This window comes from Pezoporus wallicus, unplaced genomic scaffold, assembly GCF_028554395.1.
Source record: "Pezoporus wallicus isolate ANWC-B61680 ecotype Strahan unplaced genomic scaffold, APGP_CSIRO_Pwel_v1 contig_229, whole genome shotgun sequence".
In the NCBI taxonomy this organism is placed as follows: Eukaryota; Metazoa; Chordata; class Aves; order Psittaciformes; family Psittacidae; genus Pezoporus; species Pezoporus wallicus.
In genome coordinates, this window is record NW_026638360.1 from 2,531,240 (window position 1) to 2,548,350 (window position 17,111).

The 17,111-nt window shown below is 47.7% G+C and overlaps 1 protein-coding gene across 8 annotated transcripts in view; it reads right to left on the bottom strand.

Annotated features, from left to right (window-relative positions):
• Positions 1–310: 310 nt before the first annotated feature.
• The window catches only part of BCL9 (BCL9 transcription coactivator), a 59,181-nt gene continuing 42,380 nt past the window's right edge, over positions 311–17,111 (bottom strand). For 4 of the 8 annotated variants that reach the window (XM_057410476.1, XM_057410477.1, XM_057410479.1 and 1 more), the window contains exons 2-9: positions 15,504–15,586; positions 12,238–12,543; positions 10,321–10,637; positions 9,245–9,434; positions 8,666–8,765; positions 6,006–8,235; positions 3,881–4,141; positions 311–2,561 (exon numbers count right to left, since the gene is read on the bottom strand). In XM_057410476.1, coding sequence (XP_057266459.1) covers positions 1,444–2,561; positions 3,881–4,141; positions 6,006–8,235; positions 8,666–8,765; positions 9,245–9,434; positions 10,321–10,637; positions 12,238–12,290 — 4,269 coding nt within the window. In that variant the 5' untranslated portion in view covers positions 12,291–12,543; positions 15,504–15,586 and the 3' untranslated portion in view covers positions 311–1,443. Of the gene's footprint in view, positions 2,562–3,880; positions 4,142–6,005; positions 8,236–8,665; positions 8,766–9,244; positions 9,435–10,320; positions 10,715–12,237; positions 12,544–15,503; positions 15,678–17,111 lie in introns of those variants that run through there. The other 4 variants (XM_057410481.1, XM_057410482.1, XM_057410475.1 and 1 more) reach the window with 4 other exon arrangements.

A 17,111-nucleotide genomic window follows, 5' to 3' on the forward strand; every position in this document is an offset into this window, starting at 1 on the left:
AAACACTCACCAGGAGGAAGTGATGGAGACAAGTTTCATCCATTCCTAGACCCTCAATAAGCTAAGATAGACAGTAACTATCACCCTGAGGCATTCTGAAACAGGACCTCGCTCCAAGGAAAAACAAGCTCAGCTCAGCATTAAGCACACATAAGTACCTCACAAGAAACATCTGCTGCCCACAAGACCACACTGCCAAAACTTGCCCCACCTGGCCCCTAGGCTGGCTGTGATCAGAAAGAAGAGCAAACAGTCACCTGGCCAGCTGTGTGATGTACACAGAAACAAGTGGAATGGATAAAGAAGACAGTTCATTTTTGTAAGAAACAATATATTTTATTTTTCTGACACCACAGCCCTGGCAAGTGGTTTTGTACCAAATTTAATGGAGGTTACACAGAACGTTTTACGCTGGGGAGGAAAAAAAAACAACCGCAAAAAAAAATCCTGGATAACTTTTAGTGTCTGTTCCACTCCCACATTAATAAAATCACTTGGGGTTTCTAAGAAAAGGAGATTAGGAAACAGTGAGAGAGACTACTGTAGGATGTAACAGTGTCCAAGTCCAGACCTTTCCTAAAAGTGGGAAGGCTCCCCACATGAGGAGAGGCTCTCCTAGATTTACTCCCCAGAATAACACAATGTATTGCAGCTGCCATAGGAGGAGACAGAAGGGGGACGGAGGGAGAGAGAAGCCTATTTAATAAAGAGTGGGAGGGAGAGACAGAAGGTGCTGGACAGCACGCCATAATTTGAAAAATATGTCCTTAACTTATTATTTATTTCTTTTAAAAGATTCCCCTCACTGAACTTAAGTTCCTTTTTTGTGCTTTTCATTAATACTCTGCTCTGAGGTCGTAGTTTGGTTTTTCTATACACTGGAGTTGAAGGAAAATAGTCCAAAGTTCTGAAGATGGATTCTCCACCTAAACAGCCTAGAATCCCATTCTCCTCTCACCCCAAAGACTAAAGTCTCTGCTAAAATCCCTTTTACAATATAGTACAGTACACAAAGAAAAAAACAAAACAAAACAAAAAACCAAAATAACCGAGAGTCCTGGGAGAAGCCAGTCCGAAGGACGTAAACATACAGAGAATGGTGCAACTTGTGACAAATGGCAATTCTCAAAATACAGCTACAGATTCTCAAAGCAGGTGCCTCACGGGATACCCAAGTCCACAAAAATAATTTTTAAAAAATAAATCTTAAAAAAAAAAAAACCAACAAAAAAAAACCCCAACCTGTTAAAATGATTTTTTTTCTTTTTTTCCTTTTTTTTTTTTTTAAGGTAATTCCATACATTCGAGATTTCCCAAAGCGTCCTCTGGTCTCTTTTCACCTATTGCATGGCCAAACTGTACTCCTGAAGCTCTCAAAAAAGCCCTCAGGACTTGGAATCTCATCTTGACAAGGATCAGAAAGTCCAGTCTTATGGTAGCAGCTTAAAACATCATGTTCCCTGGGTTTCCAGGGCCTTGGCTAAATCCTCCCATGCCAACGTCAGCAGCCATACCTCGGGGCCTCATCTGTGGGGGAATCATGATGTTTTGTTGGGGTCCCATCATGCCCTGCATTGACATCATCATGCCAGGTGACCCAACAGGCCCCGGGTGGCTGTACAGCCCCGCAGGGGCTCGGTCCTTGCCTGGGATCATGCCTACGGCGGCCACAGGGTTACTCATGAGTGCGGGCTGCCCAGGCATCGCCGTCTGTGCTGGTGACATCATGCGGTGGTGTGGCCCCATCATGCCCTGCTGCAGAAAGGCGGGCGGCCTCATCGGGTTATGACTTGGCATGGATGGAGCCGTCCCAAGAGGGATATCCGGAGTTCCCACTGGCCCAGGGCCTCCCATGCCAGGCAGTGTTAGTCCCATCCTCGGGGCCTGCTCTCCTATCATCCCCTGCATGTGAGAGAAGCCAGGCCCAGGACCCTGCGGCTGCTTGCGGCCCGGCACCTCCCCACGAGGGAAATACTGTAGTGTCTGGCTAGGCTTCTCTGATGGGATAATCCTGGACAGGTCAAACTCAGGTATTCCCGTGGCTCCAGGACGGATCACCTCCTGCAGCTCTGGATCGGTGAAAACCGAAGGCATATTGTTTCCAAGAACCGTGAAGGAGTCTGGACCACCAGGGCCTCCAGTCTTGCAAAGTGCTGGATCTGTCGAACTTTGGGGCAGGTTGGTAGGACGCCCCAGAGGACCTTCTCCGTGGAAGCCCATTCCTGCTGGGAAGTTGCCTTGTCCACTGCTGGGCCCGTTGTGTGGAAATGGCACCTGCTGTGGTGGGGACTGTACAGGAGGGAACCCCTGTGGGAAGCCCAGGCGTCCTTGAGGTACCATTGGAGACTCCTGGGAACTGTGCCCCATCATCGGGTTGTGTGACATCAGGCCAGGTCCCACAGGGACCCCATGAGGAGGTATACTGGGTCCCATAGCATTTGGAGAGGGCATCTGGTTGTTATGGGAAAGAGGCTGGGTCATTCCCATTGGGCTAAGGGTTGGCATTGGACCCACTGGGTTTGGACCTGAAATTCGAGGATTCTGAGAATTAATGCCCATTCCTAGGGAAGAAATAAGGAATTACATTTAGAGAACAACCAATAATGATCAACAAAGCTACCAGTGAGCTTTCTGCAAGGTTACCAAGTCTGCGCACACACACACATAAGCAAAAAATTAGTGCTAGCAAAAAAACATCAGTAGTGGCTCTGCAAAATGTTATTTTAAGCAGAGAACTGATGCCACCTGCACAGCTGCCTCCCTAAGCAGGAAGTGCCTAAAGCCTGCTCTGTAAATAGGATCTCAATCCAATTCATACTTTTACAACTTCCCTGGCCATCCAGATGAGGCAGGCAGATAACAAACATGTCTGTGCCAGATTATCAGCATATGGACGCTTGCCCACTGGGAAGTGACTGAATGTCCTTTCAAAACTCCAGAAGTGATAAATGAGGTAACCCATGTAAGACAAGGAGGAACAATCAATGAGGTTAATGAGCTGTCATCAGAAACTTATTCAATTAGGCAGCTTCCCCAGGTATATCCAGTCACACTGATCATTACTGCGTGAAGCACACAGCAAAGCTACAGGTAAACTCATCAAGAATTCATTACCAAGTGCCACTTTCATGATACAGCTACTCATCCCCTCTTTAATCTACGTCAATTCATTGGGTAGAGGGGCTACAGCTTACTTTGTATTTAATATGTACCCTACAAACATGAAGCTACCAGCAGTGACTGGATTTCTCCTCTGAACATGTTTACCCACAAGGCAGCCCCACAATGTTTTATTTTACTTTTCCTTTAACTCTCTCAGGCAGGGACTAGGACAGTTTCCCCTCAGTCCTGGCTGAGGACACCTGCCATTACACATTGCCTATATGAAAAGATGCATGTTTTGAGAAAGCACTCTAACACCCTCTTCTATAACAAAGGCAATCCACGAAACCCAAGAATAGACCAGATGATGCAGTGTCATTCAGCACAAGCTCTTGTGGCTTCACCACAAACTATGAAGCTTCTATGACACTGCCTCTTAACACAGGGGAAGAACGGTTTCCTCTGTTCTCTCTCTACTCTACTCCCACAAGCAGCCTTCACTCACACAAGTAATTCCAGTATGCCTGCATAAAGTCTCTCCCATACAGAACAGCTTTCCACATTAGACATTTTCTGAAGGACAGAGTAAACTGGTTGGAAGGAGAACTTCTGTCACCTCACTTCAGAGAACTGCAACTGCCCTTCTCAAAACTAACCCATGGCTATATATTCTTCAAAGATTTTCCCCTCTCACCATCTTCATTTGACGAAGGCCCCATACAGACATCCTCACTGTATTGCCTGACAGCTTGGTCTTATGTGTCTTTGAGTTTCTTACCTGGTACGCTGTTCATAGGTGGCAAATTTGGGGAGCGTGCTGGAGGGGAGTCATCATCTGAGCTGGCCACAGTTTTGATGGCATCGTGATAAAGTGGAGTAGAGCTGGGCATGGCAAATTTGGACATCCTGGACATCATAATGGAGAGGGGATTCTGGGAGAGGGTCGGCTCTGGAGGCATTGTGTAAGGACTGCTAGAGGGAAGGTTTCCAGGGAGAGTCACAGGAGCGGACTGGCTGACTGTGGAAGGAGGTGGGCCACCTTAGGGAGGAAAGAAAAGAAAAGGAGGACTAATTTTTTTCCCCTTCTTACCATTTTTTCCCCCTTAAACCCACCTCTTACACATCTCAAAAACTAGAAAACCTTTTTACTGCAAGAGACCATGTGACTAACGCAGTCAATGCTTGTGAAAGATAACCAGAAAAATGAGCCTATTTGTCAAGATGGTTAACATCTCTTATCCCAGATTCTGCACTTCTACTGGAGCTATCCTGAGCCTCTACAAAATTACATGAAGAATTCTCAGGTAACTCTGAAAATCATACTGTTCAACTTCCATACACTGAAGACAGACTTAGGTACCAGGTCCAGCCATAAAAATCAAAATCTACAGTATTGTTCCTACATACACCAAATGCCAACTGTAACTCCCTTCCTTTTTTCTTTAGGAGGCATCAACCCAGAACAAAAGACACAGCATAATGAAAGCTGTAGCAGATAAAATACTGAGACATGTGAGCAGATTTCTGACAAGCTGTACCTGCAGCTACAAGTAAAACTCCCTGTTTATGTTTTATTTCAGGTTTCATATACACATATTTACTGCTTATCCCAGTGAAAGAAGCATTCTCTGCACCTTTTATCTTAATATCTTCCTTTGCTCTCCCCATAATAGAAATAACTGCAATTCCAGTTCCCTTTGTCCGTCACCGATGAGCTTCATGCCATCCAGACCACACGTGAAGGGAAGATGCTAAATTGAAGCTGTACTGTCACTGAAAATGAACTGCACATTCCTCAGCACCCACCCCCCAACAAAAAAAAAAAAAAAAAAAAAGGGAAAGGAGAATAGAGAATACAGAAACCTTTCAATGCCAAAGCATTTACGCCTTGGAAGAACTACACCTGAAAGGACTCATTAAGCACATCACCAGGTATGGCCTAAAAGCACTCCGTTCTGGCTCATATGTGCCGGGGCTCACACTAGGCACGGCATCAGCAGCCGTGACAGACACCAACATTCAGGCACGGAGACCCGACCCCCGCCGGCCCCCGTGCCCGGCAGACACGTCCCGACCGCCGCCGCGCTGTTACCGGGAGCGGCACTAGAGGGCAACGTGGGCAAACAGCTCCGCCGCCGGGAGCCCGCTCGGTCTGCGGTGCTGGGAGCCTGGAGTGAACTGAGCTGTGGCCGGAGGGGCGAGAGGGCTCCCAGGTGAACCTGCCCGGGAGGGTCTGAGAGAGGGAACAGAGGGCAGCAGCCCAGAGATGCTAAGGAGCAGGCAAGGCAGTGCCAGCATCTGCACACCGGCATCCCAGGCACAGCACGGCTCCAACATACCACCGGGTGCTCCACGTGGTGGTGGTTAGAGCTCTCCAAAATGGTAGAAGCCTGAACAAATGTTAAGACACCTCCCTGTCTGTGGTGGTACATGTAGGAAGCACTTACCACACCCAAACCATATCTCAGTACATACTGGTTAACTATGCCCAGCACAGTCTTTGTAGGAGCGTTTTATCTCAAAGTGCTTTCCTAACATCAGCAGGACCTTCTCCACAAAGCTGTGAACACCAGGAGCTATGGCAGAATGGCCATAAACCCCTCCAAGGAGAGATTTCTCCCACCAACACGCAACATCTTTTCACACTTCTTGACCCCACCCTTTCACTTTCATGTGGGGACACACTTGAGCAAACCCACAAATACAAAGAGGGAGGAGGCGAAGCACTTGCACTCCACTCGCATAGCCACCCAAGGGACCCACAGTATAGCCTCCCTTCAGATGGGCAAAACGCTATCTAGCTTCTGCCACCCTGCAAAAACCTTCCTCCCCCATCTTGCTGCACAAATCAGAGTGTCCCAACACGAACCAAAGACCCAAATCCACTCTCAGAGGGCACTCACCCGACTCCACGTTCCCCAGCATGGCTGGAGAGGACATGGTGAGAGACGCCTTGTGGTTCGGGGGAATCCCAGGGCTCTGCAAAGGAGGCTTTGGAGATGAAGTCCATCCAGGAGAAGGTGCAGGGAGAGACGGAGACTTGAGGTGGACAGGAGAAGCAGCAGCAGACCCCAAGACAGGGGGGGACTTAATGGAGGCAGCAGCAGCTGCAGCAGTGGGGCCCGCAAGCATTCCTGCCAGCTGGGAGGGCGTCTGAGGGGACTTGAGGTTCCCCGAGGGAGACCCCATCATGGGAGACTGGACCTGGCGCATCGTGGGGGACTTGAGAGGGTTGATTCCTGGTGAATGCACCTGACCGGCTGCAGAGATATCCAAGGGCTTGCGGCCTAGGCTGCGCTGCACAGGGGGAGCAGTGTTGAGGCTATTAGGGTTACTGGTGGGATTGAGAGGTAGTGGCGGCATGTGGCTGAGCCGGTTGTTAGTCCTTTGGTCAGGCCCGATCTGTTCTCTGAGATTTCGGAGACCGACTCCTGGGCCCTGAGACATGGGGAGGAAAGGCCGGGGACCCATGCCATACTCTTGCTGCGGGTGCTCTCCAAACGGCAGTGGCACCATTTTCTGCTGAGAGGAGAGCATCTCCGGCACAACGGGGCGCAGTTTCATCATCTCTTCCGGCACGACTCCTGCCTCCCTCAGCTTCTGAGGGACCAGGGGTGGATTGGAGCCCATGCTGACACTCATGCCCATGTCCCCCTTCATGCTGCCAGGGCCCATCCCGAACTCCAGCTCCCTGCCAGAGGCCATTTGTGGGGGTATTCCTTTTGGGAAGTCCCCCCTGGAGGGGCTCATTGGCCCTTCCACTGGCATGCGAGGGAAGATGGGGTTGCTCCCAGGCTCCATGTGTCTCTGGGAGGGCATCATTCTGTTTATCTCCATGCTGGGCCTGATGCTTTCCATGTTCAGGCCAGGAGGGAGGCCCATCTGCTTCTCAGCCAGCTGCTGCTGATACAACTCTTCAGGCAGACCTTGTGGGTTGGGGAACCGCTCCCCTCGGCCAGGGCCGCTGAAGACACCCTGGCCAGGAGGGAAGTTTCGGCCATCTGGGATTTTTGGCACATCATCTGGCCAACTAACTCCCGAAAGCCCAGGCCGTGAGGCAGAATTCGGGACACTGGGGCCCTCCATGTCAGGGTTCATCATTCCTGCAAAACCAGGCAGGCGCATCTGGCTCCCAGGCACATTGGGATGCGGGGCCATGCCCCTGGGGGGCAGAGAGTGCGACATGTTCATGCCTTCAGGGAAGGGCTCTGGACCCCCAGGTCCCCAGCCCTCCCCAGGGGTCATCTGGTAGGGAGGAGGAGGGCCTCGGACCACTCCACGTGGCCCATGCTGATGGACCATCATGTCCTGCAGGGAACACTGCTGCACCACCACCTGCTCCTGCTTCCTTCTCTTCTCCTCATAGAACTCCTGCTGCAGCTTGAGCCAGGCCACTTGCTCAGGAGTCATGTGGTCCAGGTGGTCTGGGCCTATAGGTCCTGACTGGGAGTTCATTGGTGGTGGCCCCATTTCATCTGGGGAAAAAGGCATATCCCTGTGTCCTTGAGGGCCAAATGGGGCCCCTCCGTCTGTCCGAGACCCTGAAGCTTTGCCTAAACTTTGGGATTGAGCCATCATAGCCTGTATCGGCCCTTCAGGTTTCTTTTGGGGACCATCCAGAACCCCAGCATTTGTAGGTGGCCCCCCACTTTGCCCTCCTGCAAACTCTTTTTCATCGGGGAAGAGCATGCGCTGTATGTCTCTCAGGGTCTGCAACGAGCGCTCTCGATGCTCCAGCTGCTCCTGTGACAGTCCATCTGGATTCTCACCCAAACTGGCTGGGTCCCCACCAGACACCTGCTGTGGAGGACCTTTGGGGTCTGCAGTGGAGCTATTGCTACCTTGGGAAACCGGGCTGACTGCTCGATTATTGGGGGTTGAACTCTGCCCAAATCCTTCTGTCTGCAACGGGGTAGAGTTGGCAGGGCTGCCCACAGACATCACTTTGCTTTCAACGCTCGGACTGTCCTGATCTATGGGACATGGGGGGGCAGTGGATTTGGATACAGGTGCTGACAAGGGTGGAGTCGGCTGCATTTTGGCATTCTGGGGAGGGTTCTGGTCCTGGGCAGCAGGAGGCTGAGCCTGTGGCAGGGGCTTGGGTTCAGTCCGAAGTGCAGTGATCTGGGGGTTCTGCAAGAGAAAGCCACACACTATCACCTGCTCTTCTTACAACCATGTCACATAAGCAGCAGTGCAAACAGAACATCCTGTCTCAACCCCACCAGCCCACACCTTGCAAGGAAGGGGAGCCTGCATGCAGCAATTTACAGAGCAGCATCTTGGCCATACAGAAACCTATTTTGCTCAAACATTATCATAGGTGCCCCTTGCTTCTGTGCTAGCTCTGCATGAGCAATAGGTTGGACATATACTACTCAAATACTGCAAGACTCAAGCTCTTCTTTGATGATCCAAGACATTTATTTGAAGGCGGCTAGAATAACAACTGTCTCTCTCTTTCCCACCCCAAATCTTGTTTCAGAGTGTAAGAAATCATCCGTCTCTCAGAATCAGGCACATTTACCATTTCCTTTCCCACCCACATGCAGGTATTCCCTACCAAGGGTACAGTGTTTCGTTCCACCTTGCTGTTTGAGATGTTCTGAATATGAAAGGACACGATGGTTTCCACCTGTCCCTTCAGCACAGCTTCTGCAGCCCTGCAAAGACAGACACACACATATAACCCAGTTGAAGCCGAGAAGCAATTTTTCTTAAACATCGTCCTCTCCTTCAGCTAGCAGAGGGGAGTAAGCCTTAACCACACATATTTCACTCTAGATGAGTAGCAAAAGAAAAATGCTTACATCTACAAACTCATTAGAATTCAGGGTTCATGTCTCAGTTTAAGACATACTGGCTGCTACTCACTGCATGGATTGCAAAACAGTATCCATCAGCACTTGCCAAAAACACAAAACCCCAAAAAGCAAACCACACCTCAGCGGAATAAATAATAATTTCTCAGAGAGCAAGATGTGGTGAGTCTCCACTCCAGCCCCTTCAGGATCCCAAACAAGTAATGACTTTTTGCTACAGGAATGCACTTGATGGAGAAAGGGCACTTGAGAATCTCTTCAAAAGGGAGCACAAAAGTAAGCCCCGCTCCCTGAGGATGTTCAAGCATCTACCTACTTACTTGTTGGCCATCTCAGTAGAAAAGACATAAACCACTTTGGATGGAGTCTTCTGCCCACTTGCTGGCTCCAAAGTGGCAGCCAGGCCATGGGAAGGTGTGGAAGACCTTGGGGCTGAAGTGTTTGAAGGTGTCATGGAGTGTGGTGTATGCTGAGACTCCTGGGATTTCACATGATCAGCAGAATTGCAGTCTGGAAGTGGAGAAAGAGGAAAAGAAGAGAATCACTACCTTGGGAGCTTTATGGAAACCATTTCTGGAAACTGATGAGAACTCTTCCTCCTTTGAAACTTCCTGCTTCTCCCTCAAGCGTCATTAAAGGCATATTGCCTATTACACTAGGCATATTACCTCAAATGCCATGCTGCCCTTCAGACACCACTGGGACAAAGTTCATCTTGTCCCTTTCCAAGGAAAGTGGCAGGTCCCAGAGATGATCCCCTTTAACTCTCCAATGGCCACACAGAACAGAAGAAAAACCACACACCAAAATGAGTAAGTGTCTGGAGACCACTCTGTGAAACTCCACCACCACACGCCACAGCCACGTTAGCCAGAGGATCTAGCAAATGGACAAAGGAAACATGGAAAACTGCACATATAGTCTGGTTTTGCACTGCCTTACAGAGGCAATGGTGGAGCCAGGAACATAATACAGAAATCCCAACCCTCTGGCTTGTGTTACCAGTAAGGGTGCTACAGGTTATGTACGTGTGTTGACAAAACAGGCTTGCATATTGTTCAAAATCCCAGTTACAACGGAGCAGTTCCTGAAAGGCCAAAGGCCAAAAAGAAACCAACAGGTTTCATTTGTACTTTCAAATTCTCTGGAGGAGTTTCAAAGTTACAAAGGAACTTTCCCACCAGACTCAGGTCTGCACTTCAACTGAGTGTGAACAGGACATTTACCAACGCCACTATGGCAACCCTTGCCTGCTCTTGAGACCTTCAGACTTCACTGGCTGGAACTTAAGGGAACCCCACACAAATAAATGTTTCTCTAACACTTCACAGCGATTCTGCATCTCAGAGGACTCTGACTAATTGTCTGCACTTGCAATGGATCCTAACAAACATACCTTTGATTTCAGGGTCATCATTGGGAGTCCCAGCTTCTCTCTGTTCAAAGGAGTCTGCTGAAATGCTTCTCTCTCTCTTCCCCTTCCCCTTGGCACCGTTTCCAGCCCCATTCTTCAGCCCCATGCTCCCACCTGGGCCAGGGAGCACTTTGGGGGGGTGACCTCCACTTTTGGGGTCACAGGGAGAGGGCTGGGATTGGCTGGTTGAGCCCCCTTGTTTGCCCTGGTTGGAAAATTTGGAATCCAGCTGGGGGTTGCCAGACGGGGACATCACTGAAGGGGGACGGACCATCACCTCCTGCTTTGATTTGGGGCTACTGGGGACAGAGCAAAGGAAGGAAAAGGAAACAAATAGTGACAAATCACACCATTGATTCATTCCACCCTATAGGAACAGATTAGAGGCAGAAAAAAACACTGCCACCTTCTTTGCAACCTAAGGCAATTGCTGACAAATAAAAAATGCCTGTAAGCTTCAAGTCACACAGGTGCTTTTTTGAACATGCCCTGAAAGGGTTATTATCCAAGATGGGACCTCACTGCTCAAGAAGGCACCACGGCAAGCTACAGACCTGCCAGATCCCAGGAACTGCTGTCACATGAGGACCTACCTCCAGGGCTTCTGTCAATAAAGACAACGGTTTCTATGTGCACAGAGAAGCAGCTCACAGCAAGACAAGCTCAGAGTAAACAAACAAGGCACAATAAAGTGCACCTCACCACTCTCCTGGACCCCAACTGTACACTGCAGCTCTGATGAGAGCAGACCCTAACAACTCCCTCCTCCCCACCTTGCACCTCCTTACCCAGTTCTACAGGGAGCACAAAGAAAACCCAGCATTACTGCAACATTTGTCATACATTGGGAGGAGCTGCCAGGAAAACACAAACCTCTGACCATGAAAACAATTAAACCAGCCACAACCTGCCTCTGAATAAGGGAAGAGAAGGATACCATCTCCCTGCACACTCCTGCAGAATGGGGCAGATGAAGCTTCTTTAATTTGCCAAAGGGGATTTGGAGTCTTTCCTCCCCTCTTCCATTCAGCAAACTGCATCCTAAAAATACTTTGCTTCTCTGGGTTTTACACACATATTAGCCACTCCCTCCTCCTCAGCCTCCACTTACTCCATTGCTATTGGATCTTCTGCATTGTGTTTTCCCATAATCACTATCACTTCCAACAGGCAGGGTTTACTAGCATCTTCACCATGGGACTTCCACAAGCCATTTCCTCCTTTGGACACATACCTGACTCAGAGACATTCCCTCTGAATTACTCTCTCTCAAGCTCCAGATGACCCCTAGGAGTAAATAATCAAACTCCAGAATGCTGTCAATCACACCATTCTAAGTCCCTGGGCACTGCTTCACTTCCATATTCTTCCCATTCCAAATTAGCAGAGGAGAGATGCTGACCTGATGCACTAGCAGGTGAATGATGCAGAGGATCTCTGTGCACAGCTGATCAGCTTTCCAGGCTGTTCAGGTCAATAATATGGAGGAAGCATTTTGTGTGAAAGTGCAGACAGAAAGACCTGCTGCTGCCCAGATACCACTTGGGGAAACAGGTAATTAGAAGAGGGGGAAGAAAAAAAAAAACACAAAAAATCCAGACAGAAACAGCATATGTACTCTCCTACAGCCTATTCAGATACCTGCATAGGGTTAGGGAGAGAGGAGGGTGCACGGAATGGAGAACCTGCACCTCATGTGTTTACAGCTTTCAGCTCACCCTGAGCCTAGCAAACATGGAAGCCCATCAGAACTGTGCAGCCAGTGCTCAGGTAAGCCCAATGGGAGCACAAAGGAGGACCAGTAAGTCAGACACAGCAGCACTTGGCTAATCCTGCAGCAGAGTAGGGACAGCATCACATACAAATTCAGAGCAGCTGACTGCAGGCTCCTCTCCTTACCTCTGTGTGTTGCCTGACGGGGAGTTCCTCACTTTGGGGTTACTGGAATGCATTGACAGGAATCCTGAGCTCACAGTCTCACACGCATGCAGATGGGCTCTCGCCAAGTTCTTCTGGGAGTGGGCTGCCAGAGGCAGCGTTGCAGTACTTTCTGCCACCCGCTTCTCTCAATGCTGGCTCTCTGCTTGCCTTTTTTCTCTTTGCTCCTCTCTGGTTTTGCACTGGGCGCTTCCCTCCTGCAGCTCCAGCATTCTCTAGACGTATGCCTCCTGCTGCCCAGGGGAAGTCTCGCATCTCCAGGGCACACTGTTAAACCACCCCACCAGAAGAGAACAGAAAACCAGTGAGGAACTTCTGCCCCTGCAGATGTGTCTGGTGTGAAGCAGTAAATGGCAGTTCTTCCCCCATTACTGAGAACATAGGAGAAGAGCTTTCAGACAGCTAAGTGCAGCTGTGTATACCAAACCAGGGCAGCCCTGGCTGGCCATTCAGTTTACAGCCAGTGAGGCCATCTTCCCCCTTCATCCAAACCAAATCATTCTGGAGTCAACAAAACAGGGAAGGGCCTCATATCTGGACATTTTGATTCCACATCTGTGCTCAGCTTGAAGACACCTCATAGCAAGTCAGTAGGAAGCCCAAATTACAAATCCCCAACATGATTTAGCTATCCAGAATTCCCTTGTGAATGGCTGTAATCTGATATTTCTTAAGAACATAAACTCTGCTCAAATCTTTTGTCTCCCTGGTCCAATATAACTAGACATACATTCAAAGATGTGTGCTAAGGCTTGCATAAAGGGAGGAAAATAAACCAAAATGCCTTCCTGACCACCTGTAAGCAACCAGCTATGTTGTGATTACCCCAAAAGCACCAGGTTAGTCACTCAACATCTCTATCAGAAAGGCCAAAGGAGCACTAGACAACTAACCCTCTAAATTTGCTCAGTAGCACTATACAGATACTGAGGATTTAAGAAAAGAACAAAAACAACCAACACCACCTAAAAATAAGCACTTTTTCAGCTTCTTTCTAGCAACCAGTATGCATAACCCATGCAATAAGGCAACCATTTCTGGAGGAGGAAACTATTGAACATCACTGTATGTCCTTTGGGCTAAATTATTTTGGAACAAATTTCTGTCTTGTTTATGTTTCAACAAAATCTCTCCTGTTCATCTCACCTACTCAGATGCAAATCACTTAATTTAGAGTCTAACCAAGATTTATTGTTAATGTATTAAGCATTATTGATTAAATATTATTCAACTGTAAATATTCCCAATAAGCCTTCTCAGCACCAAAGCACCAGTTTCTACCTGTGTGAATCAAATGAAACAAAATAAATCTCACCAGTCTGGGGGTGGCTTGAATTTTATGAAGAAACTGCTGTGCAAACTGCATTTGGAAAACAAAAATTGGCTTGCTTATGTGCTGACACAAACGATTATGAAACATGGGCACTAGATGACTACCTCTGGTCAAGGAGATCCATCACTAACTTGCAGCATTGAGCACCATGATTTTCCAATTCCACAAATTTCTATTGTTGTGAGGTGTGCCATTAGACCTTTTAGTGACTTTGCACTGCTGTACTTTAACATGACAGTGCTCCATACGGCAGCTTGTTCCCTGAAGCTCTGCATCATCTCCAAGAAGTCTCCTCTAGACCACATGCCTCCTTCATGAACCAGAGAAATAACCCTGCTCCCTCTTCTCACTTCCGCTGTGCTGCACAAACCCATTCATGTGGGGAATGCTTCTGCAATAAAGGTCTCATTTGTAATACCTCCTATTAGGCACAATCAGATTAACATCACCAGATCCACATACCTCTGTGGGGCTATCAGATGGTTATCCCTCTGATTTTTAGAACAATGTCGGACTTACTGTATTACTACTGTTACTATTATCATGCTGTAACTAGAGCTGGTACTATGAAGATACATTAAAGACGAGAGAGCACATCTTTACAAGTATCTAAATTGTACCATCTCTGCATGCAAATTTTACTCCTATGTATGTTTTGACAACAAAACCATAACATCAACAGAATCTAACACCACTTTTCAAAAGAGATTCATTTATCTGTAAAAGTCAGTGTAATTCAGTGATACTTCGGGGTCCTCACTTTAGGTGAATTTTGTGTTAAAAAATAAAAAGGGAACAATAGCTTTAAAGCAAGCAGAGGTCAATCCTGGAAGCAGGATGCAGATGCCTGTGATCAACTTACATATTCTACCCTTTCATCCTCTCCTTTTCCACTTTTGGTATTTATGTGTTATCATGTTACTTTTTATTACAAGATGAGAAGTTTGAGACTCCCAGCCTTGCACAGTACAATAAGAAAACATGAGGAACAAAATCAGGATCACACTGGCTGCACAGTATTTCTGACATCACTGAACTTTCAAGTACTTCAAGGGGGGAGGAAAAAGTTACAGGTTTTTTAACCTTACTTTTTTATTACCCTAATACATGTATCTTCCATCTATTAGAACTGACGTACTCTGCAAGGAAACTATATTCCAATCTCAGTTTAAAGTTCTTACCAGACAAAGCTATAAAGGATACATCAATATACTCATTGGTGGGAAAACAGCAACTCAACTTCCTCAGCCTCTCATTTCTGCACGCTGGGAATGTACTATCTTTTATCATGTGAAATGGAATTCCTCACGATTTTTCTAAATGCACTTCTAACATATGTATGTCTGGGAATCTATGGTTCAATAATGGAAAAGCTCTAGAGTAATGTATTTTTGCAGCTGCAGTCTGCCTGCCATAGCAAAGCCTTTATCACTGCTCTAAAATTATAGAGGTAGGGTCACTGTGAAAGGTAAAGCAGCTTTTCCAGATATTTTGGCAAGCTACATCCAAGGCTGTATTTTCAGGATTGCTTTAAGGTATGCCGGGCAACAGCTGCAGGGAAAGGGGATGGTTCCACTGGCTACTCATTCTCACCGCCTCTCTCCTGACCACATCAGGGAAAGATCTGAATGGGAATTAATCCAAGGGCAACAGCAGAAATCTCTATTCAGCTGAATTAGTTCACTGATCTGGTTGCTGATGTAACCACATCAGTGCCACTGCAAGCTGAAAAGAGGAGGTGAGAACATGTGAAAAGCAGCCTCACCCCATTTGGTTGCAGTTTACAATTTGGATGGCTTAAAATTACTTCAAAGCTCAACAGCAGAGACAAGAAGAGATGAACCTTCATTTGTGGAGATATGCTAGGTGCTCCCCTTTCCAACAAGTAGCTTACCAAGACCCCTGGTGTCACGACACTGCAGTACTCATTCTGAAGGCCATGAGTTGCGAACCACTCGTCTCACAAGAAATGATCACCTGGGGAAAGGAGAGAGAGAGTTTCACCAACAAGAATGCACACCCAAACTGTGCATCCCTCCCATGCATCCAGTAACAGGAGCACAGGAATCAAAACTGGCCACTGGCAACAAGACTATCAAGATTTGTCAGTACCGAAAAAGCCACCATCAGACTGGAAGAGTCTGAAGATGGATGCTGCACATGGAGGGGAAATAGCACTCCCACAGCTGAACTAGCTGGATTCCCATGAGCTCATCTGTTCTTAGAGAAGCTGGCACAAAGTTTGGACATGTAACCTCCCCTTCTCTGTACCCATCTCTCTGCAAAGGCTCACCTTCCCCTCACTGTGCCCAGCAATGTCTGCCAAAACCTTGTGCTTCATATATACAACCTCCTCCACAGCCAGACAATGCATAAATAAAAACATCAAGTATCAGGTAAAGCCACATCTAGGGGCAAACCAGACAGCTTCTGGAAGGAAGAAGCACTACTGTTCTGGCAGCTCCTACTTCGTATCATTGTGCTACACTACAGGGAGAAGGTAATCCAACTGCAAACCTTCCTGAGCAAGACATACTGACAGTTTCCTTACGAGAGAGGGGTTAACCCCACCTTGCACTATGGTTATTTCCTGTAAGGCCAAAAGAGTCCATAGCCCAGGAACTGATGAACCACACTTTCAGAGGTGGAGACAGCCCTGCATCAATGCTCACTCACAACGTTAAAGCAAGTTTAAGCGCAAGTTCAGTAATACAAGGAAACATGTACTCTGAGGAATGGCTTAATGGTAAATTTGAGGTCAGTAAAGACAGAGAGCAGCTACCTCCAGCTTCAACCTCACCCACTGTGAACACTGGAGAGGCTGCAAGAACAGTATGAATGCAGACAAGGTTCACATTGCTGGAGCCAGCATGGTCTTATGGAGCACTCACAGCTATTTACACAGCACAGCCAGCCTTGCAGTTAAAGAACAACTGCAAACTGAAATCACTACCAGAGGTTTACTGTGTAATCCCAACACACTCTGCTGACCAGATCTTCCAGCAGGAACGCTGGAGCTGTTGCGAGGCTCAATTAGTTACACATTGTGAAACCCTGGGCATATTCTCTTCTCTTCAACATCCTCCAACTATTATCGACTGCAGCTTCACCTAATAATATAGCAATGCGCTGCCATGTAATCCACTTCAACAAAATCAAACTACAAAGCCAGTCCCAAACAATGCAACTACATTCCCCACCCAGTCCAGCCAAATCAAACAATGAAATCATCGCGATAGAGCATCCTTATCTAGCCAAGTCACACCTGGAGCCAGAAGCTGAAACAAACACCTATCGTAACAAACTGCTTCATCCAGTAAAACCTACTACAGCAGCACAATCATCCCTGAATCCAATTACCCATTTGTATCTCCTCTCCTCTTTCTCCCACCCCACCCAACCAAACAATACAGGCTAAGCCATGCCAGTACTGACACACCTCTATCAAAGCAGCAACAGAAATCACCTTTTCCCTTGAAAGGGAAAACATGTGAACACCAGG